General features: G+C 43.7%; 1 protein-coding gene across 1 annotated transcript in view; it reads left to right on the plus strand.

Moving 5' to 3' along the window:
- The first annotated feature begins 7,493 nt into the window (after window positions 1-7,493).
- Window positions 7,494-19,895, plus strand: part of LOC126427934 (homeobox protein abdominal-A homolog) — a 79,036-nt gene continuing 66,634 nt past the window's right edge. Inside the window, exon 1 of the mRNA XM_050089826.1 lies at window positions 7,494-8,370. Within this exon, the coding sequence (XP_049945783.1) occupies window positions 7,494-8,370 (877 nt within the window). The remainder of the gene's footprint in view (window positions 8,371-19,895) is intronic.

The following is a 19,895-nucleotide window of genomic DNA, read 5'->3' on the forward strand; positions in this document are numbered from 1 at the left end:
GTTTGTGTTCACCCATGTCCCTCTAGCAGCAAATTTGGGGCTTTACTGCTCTTATAGGGGTCATAATTTCTTCCATAGGTAGTCCCTTCATTATCTTTTCATTTTACAGCTTCCAGCTTGTTTCTTTTTGAATGGTCCTAATATCCTGAGTAAACGTTTGTTTGTGAAGTGGTACAGCTGAAGAGGTTCTATTGAATCCCTCAAATGTTCACACCTACGTTTTTGTGTATACGTGAAAGACAGTGATCACGGCGCAGCACAACTAACCGTTCCAAAACTGGAGAAGGACCCTGATGGACTTTTTTTATCTTACTTCCATAGAATATGTTCAGCACAATTGGTGTTCCCAGTGTCTGGTAGTTCCATTCTGTATGGACAGCAGTGTCCGCCAGTTTGGACACCTGCGCATGGCCAAATGAATTCACCTTATTTCATTTTCTTCGTAGAATTTGTTTCTACTTTAAGTAGCAAGAAATTTGATATTTTAGTTCCTAAGAACTGAGTCCTGCAACACACAGCTATATTTATTTTAATTTGACAATACAGACTGTTTGCCGGCCGGGGTGGCCGAGTGGTTTTAGGCGCTACAGTCTGGAACTGCGCGACCGCTACGGTCGCAGGTTCGAATCCTGCCTCGGGCATGGATGTGTGATGTCGTTAGGTTAGTTAGGTGTAAGTAGTTCTAAGTTCTAGGGGACTGATGACATCTGCAGTTAAGTCCCACAGTGCTCAGAGCCATTTGAAACAATACAGACTGTTTAGAAAAGAGGCACATGTTTCTGCAATAAGTAGCACTGGCCAAAACTAGAAGAAAAGTTCGTTTAATAAATGACCACAAAGCAATACTTGCTGAGATATCTGCCGTTGTGACAAGTTAAACGTAGTATTGGGAGCGGTAGGCCGTCAAAAGAGATGACATAACGTATTACCATAACAGACATGTGTGGGCAGAGCAGTCATGGAGGTGAGTCATTAGAACAGTATGAGTGCATGGACAGTAGTTGTCGGTGACAGACTCGCAGGGTCGAACAGTTTACCAGGCAGGTTAACAAGTGCTGTGTGTCAGCAGTCTCCGTTACCCGTGCAGAAAGACAACGACAGCGGTTTACGCACGACGGGGCGCGTCCCCACTTTTCTACGGCTCGTGCGACAGTACCTCACCGCAACGATTCATGGGCGATGGATTGGTCGTGGAGACCCTGTAGCACGGCCTTCCAGTTCGCCGCAGTTGAATTTCTGGTTAGTGGGGCGTTTACGGACATTGGTGTATGCCAATCCACCGACAATCTGCAGACGTTACAGGAACGTGTGGACAATGTATGAGACGCAGTCTGGGCTGTGCCAGATGTATTTGAAAAAGTGAATGAATCACTGCGAGGAATGTCTGCAGAATGTATCAGGGTGTGTGGTAACCACATGAAGTATTGCCTGCAGTGTCTGCTTCTACACTACTGGCCATTTAAATTGGAACACCACGAAGATGACATGCTACAGACGCGAAATTTAACCGACAGGAAGATGATGTTGTGATATGCAAATGATTAGCTTTTCTGAGCATTCACACAAGGTTGGCGCCGGTGGCGACACCTACAACGTGCTGACATGAGGAAAGTTTCCAACCGATTTCTGATACACAAACAACAGTTGACCGGCGTTGCTTGGTGAAACGTTGTTGTGATGTCTCGTGTAAGGACGAGAAATGCGTACCATCACGTTTCCGACTTTGATAAAAGTGGGATTGTAGCCTATCACGATTACGGTTTATCGTATCGCGACATTGCTGCTCGCGTTGGTCGAGATCCAATGACTGTTAGCAGAATATGGAATCGGTGGGTTCAGGAGGGCAATACCGAACGCCTTGCTGGATCCCAATGGCCTCGTATCACTAGCAGTCGAGATGACAGGCATCTTATCCGCATGGCTGTAACGGATCGTGCAGCCACGTCTCGATCCCTGAGTCAACAGATGGGGACGTTTGCAAGACAACAACCATCTCCACGAACAGTTCGACGACGTTTGCAGCAGCATGGACTATCAGCTCGGAGACCATGGCTACGGTTACCCTTGACGCTGCATCACGGACAGGAGCGCCTGCGATGGTGTACTCAACGACGAACCTGGGTGCACGAATGGCAAAACGTCATTTTTTTCGGATGAATCCAGGTTCTGTTTACAGCATCATGATGGTCGCATCCGTGTTTGGCGACATCGCGGTGAATGCACATTGGAAGCGTGTATTCTTCATTGCCATACTTACGTATCACCCGGCGTGATGGTATGGGGTGCCATTGGTTACACGTCTCTGTCACCTCTTGTTCGCATGGACGGCACTTTGAACAGTGGACGTTACATTTCAGATGTCCTACGACCCGTGGCTCTACCCTTCATTCGATCCCGGCGAAATCCTACATTTCAGCAGGATAATGCACGACCGCATGTTGCAGGTCCTGTACGAGCCTTTATGGATACAGAAAATGTTCGACTTCTGCCCTGGCCAGCTCATTCTCCAGATGTCTAACCAACTGAAAACGTCTGGTAGATGGTGGCCGAGCAGCTGGCTCGTCACAATACGCCAGTGACTACTCTTGATGAACTGTGGTATCGTGTTGAAGCTCCATGGGCAGCTTTACCTGTATACGCCATCCAAGCTCTATTTGACTCAACGCCCAGGCGTATCAAGGCCGTTGTTCTGGGTTCTAATTTCTCAGAATCTATGCCCCCAAATTGCGTGAAAATGTAATCACATGTCAGTTCTAGTATAATATATTTGTCCAATGAATACCCGCTTATCATCTGCATTTCTTCTTGGTGTAACAATTTTAATGACCAGTAGTGTACATAAAAGAGATGCAAACGAGTGAACCGATTGACGCACATCTTAGCACCTACAGGCAGCCGCGCGTACAATTATAGGAACTTTCGTCTAGCTCTGAGCAGTTCCGCCTCCCGTACAAATATGTGAACTTGTTTTTCAACATTCTGTAGATTGCTGTCACAATCTGACCAAACTCGAGCCATAAAACACATATTTAACTGTGCATTATACATATTCCATAAATGGAAACCCGAAATTTGGTCATATTGTGATAGAAACCGATTGTCAATAGAAAAATCTGTACAGCTGTGTACTGCATGAAGCAGTTCCTAATTGTTATTAAAACTGTTCAACATCGCGCATACACAAGTTATTTAAATTACCTGTACATTATTTTGGGAATAAACGTTTCCCATGTTCCTTTAATAGATGGAAATGAAATGAGCGTTCGGCGTCATTGCCCGGGAGGCCCCTTACGGGGCAGGTCCGGCCGCCTTGGTACAGGTCTTACTGAATTCGACCCTACATTGGGGGACCTGCGCTCCGGATCGGGATGAAATGGTGATGAAGACAACACAACACCCAGTCTCTGAGCGGAGAAAATCCCCGATCCAGCCGGGAATCGAACTCGGGCCCCTTGGGACGGCAATCCGTCACGCTGACCACTCAGTTATCGGGGCGGACCCTTTAGTAAATGATAATTATTCAGTCTGTGGCGTCGTACAGAGATCTAGTAACCATGGTGAAAATGTTGAGTTGCTAGCAGATTTAATAGCAGGAAAGAAACTTGTTAGGAAGACGTGTAATTATTTTTTTCTATTTTTTTCAGGTTTTGCTGGCAGCTGTATTGAGGTAAGTGACAAGCAAATACCGTTTACCTAACTAATCAGGCTCCGACGGTCGACGCTCTTCTCATAACGGTAAGACCACCAAATTGTCACTTTTTAAGTTATTGATAGACTTCTAGGTGCAACATCGCGAGTGGAGAAGAGATGAAAAGCCCTGCGCCTGTTTGGAATTACTTGTTGTCAATGATGCACTGTGTGTTTACAACAATACTGCAACTTTCTTGTAAACCGCTACGAAATTCCCCAAATCCAGTCAGCTACTGATTTGCACCAGTGACTCTATCACTTTTTTTCCTCTCCCAGCTTCTTCATCAGCAGTGTTCCTAATTTCAAAACATCAGTCAAACTTATGTTCTATGACCACTACATTATCATTTAATATAACAACAAAAGTATTTTTAACATTTCGTATAATGAAAGCAAAGGTTGAATGGTGAAATAAAGTATTTGTTTCAGTGAATGACTGCACTAGACTTCATTTACTCAGCTCTGACTGTCTATGCTACTTCCCTAACCGAATCCGTCTGGCGTTGCCGTCAGCTGATGAGAGCCGAATGGAAGATGTAGATTTACTGTTTTATGCGAATCGCATCATTCCAAGTGCCGCTAGATTAGTTTTTGATTTTATTTAATAACACGAATTACTCTTTTTTTGTGGCTGCATTGAGTGCTGTACCTCCCGGGTGTGTTCTGGCGACTGAATATTACCAGCTCTTCCAGAGCTATGGAAGTATTTTGCGCGCAAAATGATAAATTCGGTACCTAACGGGATAAATCGTAAAATTGTAACGAGTCACCAGTGTCGAAGGGCGATCTTATATCAAAATACTGCGAAAATATCCATGAAAGACTACGGAAATTTTCTCTCTTTGCAGTCCGTGTTCACTTTGCAGAATATCGTCTACAAGGAAAATCGAAAGCTACTAATTGCGATGGTAGTTTCCAATTACGCACTGCCGCTGGTTTTACAGGCAAGAATCGATTCAGGACTGCCTCTCGACGTGTTCAATAATCTGACCTCTCCTACTTTGCACATCTCTCCACACCCCCACCCCTCTGCCCCATTCCTGAAAACCGAGACACCCTCCTATAGCGATTATGCTGCACTCGTGCGGAGAGGGTGGAAAGCAAAAGCGTGAGTCTGGAAACACGCTGGAAAAAAACGGTGTGGAGGGGGAAGCGTGATGGGGGATAGAAAGGGAGAGGACCGTCCGAATCTCATCCCGCACAGTACCGGCGCAGGTGGTAGTTCCCTCTTCAACCGACAGGTGGCAGCGCCATCGGACGACTTCAGCGCAGCCTAGCGGCGGCAAGTTCGGTTTGGCGCTGGAAACTCGTGGACGACGTTGTATGTCCACCGTCTTCTATTCCGAACCTGGCCCGTTTCTCTTTCTTTTTTTCCCCTTTTTCATTATCCTTCCCTATCGCAATCTCTCCTTTAGCGTCGTGCTTCGTTCCTCCGCACATTGTTTTTCGGCTCCAGTGTCCCTTTTCTCGGTGGTCCGGGATGCTGCGTGCCGCGGGAGAGAGCCGAGCTGGTGGGGCAGAGCCAGACATGGCGACAGAGAGCGTGGAGAGAGAGGGGGGAGGGGGAGAGAGACCTGCCTGCGTCCTCTCTTGTCAGGCTGCGCGGTGGGGGCAATTTGTGCCGTCTGTCGGCCTACCCTCCCTCGTGTCAGCCCTTCCCCCTCTCCTCACTCTCCCTCCACCTCCCACCCTATTTCCACTTCCCCTCCCCTCTTTCCGCCCCCCCCCGCCCCTCTCCACAAGCCGGCATCAAGTGCGGCGCGACAGGAACAGCAGAATATCGCCTACCACTAGCCGCACAAAGTTCTCCACATAACCACGGCGCTAACGCGCGAAACGAGCACAAGTCACTCGCAAAGTCTTTGTCTGGTGATCGTCGACACCTATCCATCTCTAGTTTGTATGTGTGAAGAGCCCCTACGATACAATCAGTAGACAGTTCCCACAGCAGGTTTCGTATCCAGAAAGGGCGTGAGTCGTGCTCTAACACGGGACACACACAGAGGGCGTTTTTGTGAAGGTGGAGGGAACAGGTGACCGGCGGCGGGCATCAGCTGTTGGCCGGAGCGGCGTGCGTTCGCGTGCCGCCCATTCATACGGCCCGGCCGGGCTTTTATGCGCGCTTTCGGCCGGCTTTTACTGCGCCCTGTAACTGCGCACTAAAAATTTTTATTGCGCCTTGCCAGTCACCCGTTTCCAGCAGCGGGACTCGGCGCGCGCGCTCGGGCGGGGAAGTCCCGAACTAGCGCAGGGGGAAGACCCGTCGTCGCCTACTGTGCAGACGGCACAGAAGTCGACGGCGAGCCCACGTGGGCTGCTGTCTGTTCTCTGGCGAGTGTTCGTCTGGCAGCCTATTGTGGACATTAGTTGACGGCGTGTGGTGAGGTGTGGAGGACACGTGGGCTGCGTGTGCGACATAGAGTGTGTGACGTACTCGGCGCAGGCGTCGGCCGAGTGTGCGCATCGGCATATGCGCATTCGACCGGTGGGCGGGGAGGGAGGGGGTAGTCGCCGGGAGGGGGTAAACCGGTGGCCGGACGGTGGTTGCTCTTCTTTTTTTTTTATATATATCCCGCAGTCCAGCACCCGAAAGGGTTGTTTGCTGCCCCTTTAGACTGGGCCGTGTGCGGTGCGCACCAACCCGCGCGCCTGAGGAGCTACTGTGCAGGTGATGCGGTGAGCGCGGCGTCGGAGGAGTGGTAAGGGGCGCAGGCAACCGGACAGGTAACTGGAAGAAGAAGAGGAGGAGGAGGAGTGGGAGAGGGAGACGAGGAGAGAGCGGGAGAGAGAGCGGGAGAGAGAGAGGCTGGGAGCAGAGAGGCGCCGAGAGAGGGGGGCGGCCAAGGTACGCCGTAGGGGAGGACCCGAAAGGGGGCGGGTTTTAGCTTCCCAACAGCTCGTGCAGACCATTATTGTAAGGGGTTACATTTAGTTGGTAGTGGCGCTTGTATGAGCTCGGCCACGGCAGCGGCCGAACGTTAAAACTGGGCGTTATAGAGCAGTCATAGCGGCCGGCAGCCAGCGCACACGCGACCGCCTCGTAAACGGGCCGTCACTGGATTTCCTGCGGCGCTTCGCGACCGCCGGCGCCTACAGCGAGCACAGTGCGGGAAGAGTCGGCAGCGAAGCTCGGCCCCGCCGCGGGAAACCGGCGCGCCCCAGCCACACGCGATTGCGCCTCGTAATTTTTTTATTATTATTGTCCTCGACTCGCGAGGCGGTGTGCTCTCTGTGCGCGAGCGTGTGTGTGAGTGTCTTCGCTGCCGTGGAACTGCGGACAGAAGAGGCCGCTTACAACTTTTTTGACTGTCGTGGAAGATTTCGGAGGACTGGTAGTGGAGTCGTTGCTTGAGAAACTGTTAGCTGAAAGGAGGTGACAGAAAGTGAAGAGGAACTGTAGTGGGCATCGAGAGGTGTGGTGGACTGTTGCGGCTGTGTTAGAAACTGTATAGGAGGAGTGTGGGAGAGAGAGTGGCACTGAGAGGTTGTTGTAGATTTGTGGAGTTTTGCAGAGAAGCTTGTAACCAGCTCCTGGGAGAGTTCCGTAGTGTTGCTAGGTACGAAGATTTTCGAACGGCTCAGTTTCGGGGCTAGATTTAGTGGGAGCAGCAGCGGGTACGGAGTCGGCGCCTGGGTCCCGGGCGCTGTCAGTCCGTCAGCGCGTGGCGCGCGGGCCAGCTGAGCGGTGGGCGTGGCCTCAGCTGACGGTGACGTCGCGTCGCGTCGCAGTAGCGGCCCTGCAGTCTGCGCCGGCCATGGCGTCCGCGTAGGCGCTCCAGCCCCGCTCCGCAGCACCACAGACGATGAGCTCCAAGTTCCTGCTCGACAGCATGCTGCCCAAGTACCACCACCAGCTGTACCAGCACCAGCAGCACCACCAGCACCTGCTGGCGCCGCCGGGCGCGTCCACGCTCTTCTCGCCGTCGCCCGACTACTCGGGCGCCGTCGCCAGCAACAACTCGCCCAGCTCCGGCGGCTCGTCGTCGCCGCCGCCGCCCCCGACAGCGTCGGCCGTGTCGTCCGCGGCGGCGGCCGCGGCGGGCCGCATGTACCCGTACGTGAGCGCGGCAGCCGTGCACCACCACCACCACCAGGCGTTCGCCGGGGGCGGCATGGTGCCGCCCGGCGCCTTCACGTCGCCGTCGGCCGCGCTGGCGGCGGCGGCGGCCGTAGACGCCGTGGCGGCCGCCGCCGCCGAGAAGAGCTGCCGCTACACCGCGGGCTCCGGGGGCGGCACCGGCGGCGGGGGCGGCGCGGGCGGCGGCGGCTCCGGCGGCGGAGGCGGCGCGCCGCCCCCGAGCAGCGCGGCGGACGCCATGGCGGGCTACAACTCGCTGGCGGCGGCGGCCGCCGCGTCGCACCACCACAACCACCACGCCTCTGCAGCCGGGGGCGGCGCCGGGGGCGGCTCGGGCGCCGGGCAACACAACGGCGCCGGGGCCGTGGCGGCCGCCTCCAGCCCCTCGGGGGCGGTCGTGTCGGCGTCGGCGGCGGCAGCCACGGCGTCCGCCTCCATGGCGGCGGCGGCGCAGTTCTACCACCAGGCGGCGGCGGCTGCTGCGGGGGCGGGCGCCGACCCGCTGGGCACGTCCTGCTCGCAGCCGGGGGCGGCGGCGGCGGCGGCGGCGGCCACGCAGCCCCTGCCGGACATCCCGCGCTACCCCTGGATGTCCATAACTGGTGAGCACCAACTCCAGCTGGCCGCGCGCTGGCCGCTTCCGCCACCTGCCGCACAGTGCTTCCGCCCTGCTAAACACGAGGAAAACCTAAAACCTGTCGTCTTTCGCCTCGTAATCTTCTACCGACGTTTGTTTGTAATGTTTTCCCAGCCCGAGTGGCTGACACAGTCAAAGGCTCACCATCCATTGCTGGTGGCGCAGTGCCGATTAACAAACGAGGACCGAAGATCCGGAGACAAAAGCGAAATTCCGCAAGTTTCTTTTCCAGGGCACACCACACCTGTTATTTATTGTCAATGATCAAATGCGCTACAGGTGTAAAAATTATATACCTCTAAAAAGGAATCTAATCTTACTTATCCATCCTTGTGGACTGAAAGTTAATATGAGTCTCAAGATGGGACATACGTCTTGAAACCGAGCAGTGCTCTCCTGTTTCGACATAAATAATCTTTATAACTGTAGCGGATTGTTACATTGACAACGAAAACCGTAAATGCAGTATGTCAACAGGTTGTTACGAAAATATCAACAGTTTCGTACAAGAAAGCCGTTTGTTAGGGTAATCTGTCATAACGATTCAGTGCAGCAGACGGTATATGATTTTGTACTGTACTCTTCTTTTGAAAACCAATTTATTGGCCAACATCGCTACGTTGACACAATTACTAGATTACTAGTTACGGTAACATATAGCCTATTGCCATCCTCATATCCATAAAACCGGCAGTGGTAGTTACATGATGAGATGCTTAAGCCATTCTGTCATTTGAGGGCTGTACAACATGCATAAAAAAGTCGAGGCATTAGAATGACATGTCAGAAGTACTATCAAAGTTCCACGTACTTCATGATAGCACACGTCGCATGTCACTCTAATACCAAAACACTTTTATGCATATTGTATAGTCCTCGTATACCTGAGTGGTGTAAGCATTGTACGCTGTAACTACCACTGCCCAGTTTTATGGATCTGAGGATGGCAATACATTTTGCCGAAACTAGTAATCCAGTAATACTATCAACATAGTGATCTTTGTAAATAAACTGGTTTTCATTAGAAGACTACAATACATGCCATTTGCATTCACAGCAAATGCACATATTAAAAGTCCGGGATGATACTCAGATAAAACAGTCGTAAGTCGTGCACAGTTTGATTCTCTGTTAGTCTTTTTGTATACCCGTTTACACAGCCGCCGTGAATTTCTTGAAGGAAGTCATTTTCATCCATAGTGCTGTTATTTCGCTTTGAGACAAACAAGATATTTTATGCACGATGATTTCGGAACACGCCGGCTCTTTTCATAAATATCGCAGAACAACAAAACTGCAAGGAGCTAAATTTTATGAAGGAGTGACTTATCGCGACAAGTTTCGGCCTCGAACTGACTTCTCGCATAAATTTCACATTTGTCTTTCTGAAATGAAATGATTTTGCCTGATAGATTACAGCATGCGTTTCTTTTGTGTCGTGCTCAGCTTTAGCGAGACGGTATGCCACGTATCAATGATGCATTCTTCTGTGCTGTATTGTATAAAGCATAATCCTTCCTCAAGACAAAATGAGAAATTTGTGCTAGAAATCCTCGCTGCCTTCTGAAGATTGGTCCGAGCACGAAATCTGTTTCGGTGAAATAAATCATTCGTTCAGAAAGGGTGATTGTTTACTATTTTTTCTTCAGTGATAACCGCTTCATTACATAATTTAGCAACTAGTTAATATCGCCGCCTTGGGCATTATTATACTACATCACAGCAAAAACTGTTTCGTATACAGAATGATATATTCCACACATAGGTGCACATAGCCGTTATGACTGTACGGACATGGGTGTGTCGAATATCATACTGTACACGTAACAGTTTTTATTGTGATGTAGTTTGATAATGCCGACGGAGGCGAAATGAGCTAATCTTCAAATTATGAAATATAATCTTTGTTTCAAAATAAGATAAACGCCTGCGAAGGAAGAGATTTCCTTCAAGTGATTCACGATCACCGGTTTCTCCCGACAGACAAGCGCTTCAACAGGTTTAAGAACATCACTGAAAGTTGACGTACGAGAACTACCGCCCTTGAGGCAAACGGTAGCGCACGGTAATACAATCAAACGCGAACTCTGTTTTCGGGACACAGCATGATAATTGTTATCCACAAAAGGTAGAAAATCCCTTCACGGTGACAACAATCAGTTGGTCATCTCTAAACCCTGCAAACACTCTACTCCCACAATCACACACTTCACGTACGGATCCTGAGAATAATGTAAGAGAAATTATCGCGAGTGCAGAGATAATCATTTTCTCTCACTAAATACTCGGATTTACTACGACAAAAAATTCCTAACATTGATATCAAGTATCCTCTTCCATGCACCGTACATTATCACTCGGTAACTTTATGCAGATTTAGAAACTGTGTATCAACAGATGGGCGTATGTTTTCTGAAGCATAACATCGTTCCACAACTGACTGTTTATATATCATCTTTTTATTTCTTGTAGTTGATTTATAGTTCACGTTTGATCTCTGTTAGTAACTAATTTTGTACGGTTTTAGACATTAGTAAGAACTTACCTTTGTTCTTAGAGAAGTAATTTAACTATGTAATACTAGCTTAACCGTTGAAACTAACTATAAGCACGAATAAAATGACATAAAATCTGGAAGCTGTGGAACGATACTACGTTTCAATTTGTATTGTTTCAAAGTCCGTACACAAATATTTCTTTCTGCTAAGAGGCACATGGATTGCACACCAGTCTGTAAAGTTGTGAAAACACCTCAACGTTGAATATATTTTAGAAAACGGTTAACTACATTCTGTACATAAGAAAAATCACAGAAAATGACATCAACATATATTCAGTGTAAGTGCAATTTTTTCCACACTGGATCCTTAAAATCTAGAAAAGACCTCAACCATGTAAACAATAAATACACGTCTCTAAACTCTGTATGAACTGTTAACAGTAAATTCCTGTTCGTGACATTTATCATTAATCTGTAATATACATAAAATGTCTCAACCTTCACTGTGATTTTGTAATCAGACATAAATATACGATGTATAAGCCCATTTACTAAATTTTGTATGCTGCTGTCGGCATCTGATATACTATATGACTTTCCTTAGCCAGTGTATCAGTAATAACAGGCAAAATTCTCAACTATGACTATATTAAGCAGGCACTTCACTAAGCTCTAAATTAACAAACATAGCGTAAATTTCACTTTACTTTTTGCCCGTCTAAATTCGCTATGAAATGATAAATTTCTTAACCAATAAATCTATTAAATACTGAAAGTAGCGCAACGCTGATTATGATAATACAGACAGACTTCCGTTATCACAATGCAGCGATAAATATCTGACTTCCGTCCTCACTATACAAAGGTAAATGTCTTGGTTATTTAATAAGGACATTATATTAGCGTATTTCACATCATAGTTTAACACATTTCTGTTTTCTTTCTCATACCACGGACGGTACCATCTTAAATTATACGTGGAAAAATTGCAACACAAAACTACTACTTCACTGCTACAAGATACAGTAAAAAGCAATAAATTGGTCAACCATTCAATTGTGAGGTTCGATATCAATGTAATACAAAACATATGCCCATACGTTTAAAAATTTGTTATTGGAAGTTGGAGAAATTACATTACATCAGCGTTACAAGGTTGAAGAAATCAACGCCTTTACTGACCACTCATATCAATTCCGAAGACATCAGCAAAATACTCCACCATTAAATCTACTAACCAGACTGCTGTTTATATCACGTTATTTTCCCATCCCACTCGATATTTTTTCTTTTAAATGGTAAGGCAGTTACCTAAATTGTACGCGTTATCAGTCAGTAGAAAATCAGTCTCACTATCTACTACATCCCGAATTGTATGTACATCTAGAATCCAAAAATAATTGCCCTCACGGTCATACGGCACATAAATTCCGACCAGGTTAAATAGAAAATCCATCTACAATAATTTCAGTACGCACTTGTTTATAAAAATCTAGTATGCGCGAAATGTCTTAGCTAAAAACCATACATAAATACGGGGAAAAGACTTCACATCGGCTCCATTGTTCACACGGCCATCGAAACTCACTAAGCGGCGTGTAATTTCTACACCAAGGAAACCTGGAAATTAGATTATAGTTATTTGTGTTTATAAATGAAGTTATTCTACAAAACGGGGACGGAAGAAGCAATCGACATTCATATGCTTCTCTTGTATCGCCGTCTCATTTTCATTTCTTGCCCACAGAATCAAGGCAATGAGAGAACCATCCTCATTACGAAGCTACGGAAATCACTTCCACATTGTTGCTTTCATGGACAAACTCATTTCACTTAATTGAAATGAAATGTCGTGTGGCTAGGGCCTCCCGTCGGGTAGACCGTTCGCCTGGTGCAAGTCTTACGATTTGACGCCACTTCGGCGACCTGCGCGTCGATGAGGATGAAATGATGATGATTAGGACAACACAACACCAGGTCCCTGAGCGGAGAAAATCTCCGACCCAGCCGGGAATCGGACCCGGGCCCTTTGGATTGACAGTCTGTCACGCTGACCTCTCAGCTACAGAGGGCGGACATTTCACTTCATTGCGCAGAAGGAACGATCGTGACCATGTAGGGGCATCGCTCTTGGGAATACAGAAAATATCCCACTCTGTATGCAGCAGCGATATAACGATCTAATTCCGAAAACACCGAAAAATTACTTGCACAGTAAAATTTGAATATTACAGAACTGTTTGTATCTCATCACTTCCAAACTGTTTCTGTATCCTTACAATAAATTGCACGATAATGATCTATATAATACGCACGTTTACTGCTCACCTCCAGAAAATCTTTTCACTTTGCCTGTTATGATACGATGTCCAGGAATAATTGTTCTGAAAAATTTTAAATTTTCCCATTGCACACGCTATCAGCAGCTGCAAAAAGCCATGACTCTGTTAACAGCAAACTAACACTTACGTCCATATAAAACTATGTTGTATCGGGTGAATTATTTATTATAGCTTTTATTGCACGAAATATCAAATATTTACCTAGCAAGTGATACAGTCCGTACGCTTGTTGGTATAAATATATCATTAACTTCTCTTAATACAAAGTGGCAATTTGTATCTTCTGCTTCACCATCCTGTCTGTCTATTATTATCGAGTTATTTTAAATTTATGTTAACCTTTCTCGTTCTCAATACCTTTCTTTACATATCTTTCAGTGTTTCCAGTATATTCCAGAACATGGTTACTGAATAACTATCTTTTAACTATGTTCATCTTCTTTGTTTACACTGCTCTTTGTAGAGTAATCATTGGCGACGCCTCTTTCTGTCAGTTCTATTTGCAACATTCCTTCCTTACTTTTCTCCTATACATTTCGAGACATTCACATTTAAATTCTCTTCTTTGCTGAAAGATAGTTTTCTTTAAATAAAATATCCAGTTCTTCTTTGTATTAAAACGTTACGTATTTACGTGCGTTATTACACATTTTTGGCAATACATAGTGCAAATCGTTTCGCAAGATGATGCTAAAAACTACAGAACTACACGCTAAGTTCAAATACTGTTCTTTCAGTCAAGAAATGGCGTTTTCTCTTAATTCTGCTCTACCATAATTGGTAGATCTCCAGAAAGATATACTGTATAAGATTAGGACAAGGTTTCTGCATAAAAAACGTTAAAGATCTTTTTCGTACTGCGATAAATTTCCAGTACCGTAGCATGAAGTTTGTTCTTTCATCAAACTGTTAAACCGCATGACGGACCGTGCACGTTCACAGTGGTACCATTGTGACAAAATTCAAACTCGTTTATGAGTATCATAATGTGACCTAGTCTAGCAACTTCAATACTTCTCTATCGAAATGAGTTGTTAATTTTTCATGGCTGACTATTCTCGGTGTCGACGTTTCTCTTACAGAAAGGTCACTACCTTAATTCGCCCGTTGCATTCTGTTTAGTAGTGCTCGAAGCATAATGAGTAATAGCTTCTTCTTTTCGTACCTTGTAACTGTTGACACGCATACCTATAATAAGCTCTAAAACTAATATGCTAATCCCCTAATAATGAATATATGGAACAATCGATGATTGGCCATTTTAACAGTCCGTACAGACACACGCATATTAAAGAATTATTCCAACTTCAGGTACTTTTTTCTTTCGTAATGCCACTTACAAATCGCAGCAGAAAAGAAATAGTAAGATTTATTTAATATACCCGGAAATTTTATTTTATTTTTACCTCAAATGCCCTGTCAGTGTTAGCAAAGCAGAGCGGAACCACTGTGGCAGGAACACCTTTCTTATATGTGCCGTATTGTAGACTATTCTATCAGTCCTGTTTGCAGCAGTGCATTTCAGTTTGTCTTTGATAAGTAACACATAATGCAGCGATATTTATTGTTTGAACATAAATATTGCATTGACAAAGTTTATTGTCACGTTAAAATATATCTTAAAAATTGTTTAACTGGTAAAAAAAAATTCAGGTAAATAATCCTGAGCACTTGCAATAGAATTGCAATATATTTCATGTTGGCATATAGTATTAAGGTGAATGTTATGATCTGTTTTATGCAAAACACAAGTCTTTGTATCTTGCAGATTCATAAGAAGTACAAAAAAATTTTCCTTATTTTAAATTTATACAGTTAAATTTGAAGAGCTGAAAACATTGGTTTGTGACCAACTGACGTACAAAGCTTGAAGTTCATTAGAACACCGTATTTTCTGTTGGAGTTATAATGCAGACGTGAAAACGGATAATCCGGTAGTGTTTATTATCTACTAATTATGTCAAAACATTTTTTAAAAAAATCACTGAAGAAGTGCCAGCAGTATATCGCTAAATATAAACGAGTTATCCCCTGCGTAAAGCAGGTGTTCCTTTCGTCGTACCGTCACGAAATTACATTTCTGTATATGGCAAAATTTGGGCAAGGAAAAATCAAAATTGACAAAAAAAATTCTGCAGAATGGCGAATTATACGGAAAAATGTATGTATCATAAATTTCAGTGTTCCGGTAAATGATTTTTTTTTTTCATCACAACTAATGATAATGAATGTCACCTATATACAGTAGGGCTTCGTTCAGATTGAGGCTGTATGAGTATTTGGACTGAAATCACATCATACGTTTCATTTGAATGCGGTTCTCGAACCGTTGGTTCATTGCCGCAAACTCAACAACAAAAATTTTTGACGGAATTCTGTTGGAAATTACAAAAGCCTTGTTTTACCGGAAAAATAGTTCAGTATCTGGGTTTCAAATGTCCATAAATTATATAGTCATAAGGCAGTATGATTTGTTTGTTACAGAACATGAAGTTGTAACAAGCAGCGACATTTTCCACAGCTGGCTACAATGTAGTTAACAAAGTCATTCAGTAATACAAAAACAACATTACATCTTTGAAAGAGGCCCACACTGTGTTGTCAAATCCTCGGTATAAAGATTCAGCAATTCTCGTATCTACGATCGTAATGGGTTTCAGCCGGGTAAGGGAAGCCACGCCTGAAATTTTCTGATGGTCAAAAAGGATATTCATTCCCTCTACTCTGTTTACAATGCATTTCAAAACAATCCTTTGCATATCCCAGTACCTCCTCATTAGCTGTCTCCAGAAATAGTTGCACAACCACTCGAAACTTGCATTTCGAGCAATATCGCCTAGAGCACGCTCATATTTATTCAGTAACTATCTGTTCGTAGTATTTGCAAACATACAACGGATACCAATATAGCTAGCTCAGAATTTTTTCGGGAGAAAAGCAGATTCTTTTAGCACCGCCGTTTAGCTGGTACCTGGAGCCTATTTAAAATGTAATATTTAATTGGCTTCTAGCTTCGAACAGTATTTCTAAAGATGTAACGCATACTGCGCATAGTTAACACAGAAATTCCCAAGCGGAATGCAGATTAGTATTATGCCTCTGTTCAGCAGGCACCAAAAACCGATTTAAAACTTACATGTGGCTCCAACAGCGCTCAAGTTCCAGACATTGCACCACGTAATATATATATATATATATATATATATATATATATATATATATATATATATATTTAAGGCCGAAAATGAGTTTATTCTGTATAAATAATGCCCATAAAATGTTCCTCAAACAGTGTCACAAGCCATAAAACTAAAAAAAAAAAAATTATAAATTGGCGGGATCTGTTTAAAATTATGTAGTTTGAACATATTTATTACTAAAAGTATAATTAACCAATAAAACATTACTTCTCAGTGTTCTAGTAAGCACTGTTACCTAGAGGACGTTTTCCAAATTACTGTCGTTATGCGAAGGAACATTCGCTGTAAAGCTTACTTTGCCGCACAATTTGCATAATAAGTAGATAAAAGTATCATGGTCATCATTGCGAAGAATATCATCTCCTAGCAAACATCTACTCACATTAAATGTTACTAAAAAAGCGACAAAACGTCAATGCGCTTTATTTCTTTTTTTAAAAAAAAAAAGGTTTGTTGTTTAAAGAAGTATTACACATCAGTAAAATTTTAGGATATAACTCTTACGGATTCAAAAAACTCAAGATTAACGGTTCACCGAAACATTTACATGGCAGCACACAATTATACTTTACTCTCTCCTCTCTTGTTTACATATATTATGAACTAACTGCGAAAAGAAAAACATCTTTGAAACAAAATCGGATAGTTTTCTGATAACCAGTATATGATGGATTTTCACAGTTATCACGTCACTGATCGAGTACAACTGTTATTGAAAGACACAAAGTTTCATTTTTCGAATTCATGTGGTCCTAGTTTTCCTGCTGAATTTCAAGTAGCAGTCGCGTAAAATGGATCAATTCTCCCAATTTCCAACGGACAAATTAATTTTTTGGCACAGTCTGTCGTTTATGGGTTGAATACTTTCTCGTTTATTACTCTATGCAATTAAGTACTAACCTCTAGAAGAGCAGTTATATTTGCATTCAACCACTTCAATAGTAGGCCTACTTGATACAGTATAATTTTAGGAAGTACTATTAACATAGTTGAATGCAAATAATTATTACTAAGAAAGTATTACCATCGTTACCCCACATCCGAAAAACTGATATTTATTTAGTACTATAATGAGTCAGAGTCCAAATGGGTCAGTGTTTGAAAAAGAGATGGTTTTTTTACTCAAGTAGTAGGCAATTTTTCTGAAAATAAAATGCACTTTTTAGTCGAAAACTGCAGTAATAATTCATTAATGCTATTTTTATTTACCACACAGGACAGATACATATTAAGAGATGGAAGTATAATTTATAAGCAATTAAAATTAAATAGTTGGTAGATATAAGCTAAAGGAATTTTTTTATGTAACTGTAAGCGAAAAATGTTTCACACGAGCTTGTTATTACCAACAACATAATTTTAATTACTTTAAAATTACATTTACATCTTGGAATGCAATATTTCTGTGTAGTAAATGAAAAACACCAAAATACTACATACGATACCGTAGATATCCCGAAGGTCCTTTCCAGTAGTGTAGTATTTTTATATATGAGTTTAGGGACACGCCAAATGGATCTGTATTTCGAAACACTTGGTGTGCACTAAAGCAAACGGTAAGTTGTTGGTTTTGAGTAAAAGGCCAGTTTAGTTTTTGCCACAATCTTAGTCACCCTAATTTACACTGATACATCTTCCAACTGGTAAAAGATATTTTTTACACTTGATACTTATTCGTCTTTCTACTAGTCCCCCACGTTATTCCTCTTAATTATTCTTCACGATAACATGTATACTTTCATAGCAATTAAGGGGTGTTGTGTCAGTAGGTTTGGCAACTGAAAAAATTATGTGAGATCTGGTTTGTTAAGTAATTATAGCGAAAGCTGCAATTTTCGACAGAAAAATGAATTGCCGTAGCATAATCATTCAATTTATTTACACAGTTTTTACTAGAATGATAGCTCTGGAAATGCTCTCACAGCTTTCTAAACAATGACGTTTCACGAGTTACATTTCTTTAGCGCATGCTAGTACGATCAGCAATATCTAAAATATTTCAGAAGATGTTATTAAACACAAGATGAAATAGAGAATTTGGTTCTGTATCAGGAGCACAGACATATCCCGTTCCATTAAGATATGTAACACACAAATCAAATAATGTAATAAATGTCAAATATATTTCTATTCCTATTCCATTTCTGCGTTACACAGAAGTTAAAATGGAAAACCAAGAAAGGAAATCTGATCTCTAACATCAGTTATACGAAGTCGAAAAATGAAAAAGCGGAGCAAACTGAGATACAAACGCTGGAATCTGCAGGGGGGGGGGGGGGGGGTAATGTCGTCGAGGCGAATTCAAATAAGTATTTGCAGTAGAAAGGTCGATAAACGTATAGATAATAAAGATAATTTTGAGTGCTGCTATTTATATTTCACTCATTAAGAGCGATCTTGATTTCAGATTGCCAAATTTTCTCATTTCCCTAGTTTTCCTAGCACATTTTTGTATTCCGGAAAATAACTGACTTTTTTCCTAGAAACATCTTTAAAAACGCAAAACTGAAACTGTTTCAACAATCATAAGCTCCCTTAAGATTTAGCACCTGTTCGTTAGCACCAGCAGAAAATCTGTTTTGAGCAGATAGGAATTTTTATCTTCACTTCAAACTACTAGTACTACGTCATGAAACAGGCTGTGGAAATCGTAATGTGCGTGAACAGTTTAAATAAAGACAGGGGATTCGGACTGCAGTGATGAGGGGCTGGCATTTCAAAAAAATGTCTCTAAGCGCTATGGGACTCAACTACTCAGGTCATTAGTCCCCTAGAACTTAGAACTACTTAAAACTAACTAACCTAAGGACATCACACACATCCATGCCCGAGGCAGGATTCGAACCTGCGACCGTAGCGGTCTCGCGGTTCCAGACTGCAGCGCCTAGAACCGCACGGCCACTTCGGCCGGCGCTGGCATTTCATGCCGAGTTATTTTCATCATTCACCTCGTAACTAAAGGGAACAGCAAAGACATATTTATAATCATTTATTTCACGTAAGGTGCTTTTTTATGGTAATGACTTCTTGAAGGAACTAGAAATTTACAGTTACTTAATGAAACATTCTGACACTATGTTAAACAAAAGCACCACTCAAAAAAAAAAGCTAGAAAATTTGACTAGTATTCTTTAGCATAGTTTGTGATATTAACGCCGCGTGGAGTGGCCGTGGGGTTCGAGGCGTCATGTCACGGACTGCGCAGCCCCTCCCGCCGGAAGTTCGAGTCCTCCCTCGGGCATGGGTGTGACTGTGTTGTTCTTAGCGTAAGTTAGTTTAAGTAGTGTGTAAGTCTAGGGAGCGATGACCTCAGAAATTTGGTCCCTTAGGAATTCAGACACATTTGAACATTTTGTGATGTTAACAAATAATGACCTTGCATGGACAGCAGTAATCACTGACAAATATGTATTATCGTAAAAAGTGAGTGTCTTACGGTGATGGCATA

This window comes from Schistocerca serialis, chromosome 12 (assembly GCF_023864345.2).
Source record: "Schistocerca serialis cubense isolate TAMUIC-IGC-003099 chromosome 12, iqSchSeri2.2, whole genome shotgun sequence".
Classification (NCBI taxonomy): Eukaryota; Metazoa; Arthropoda; class Insecta; order Orthoptera; family Acrididae; genus Schistocerca; species Schistocerca serialis.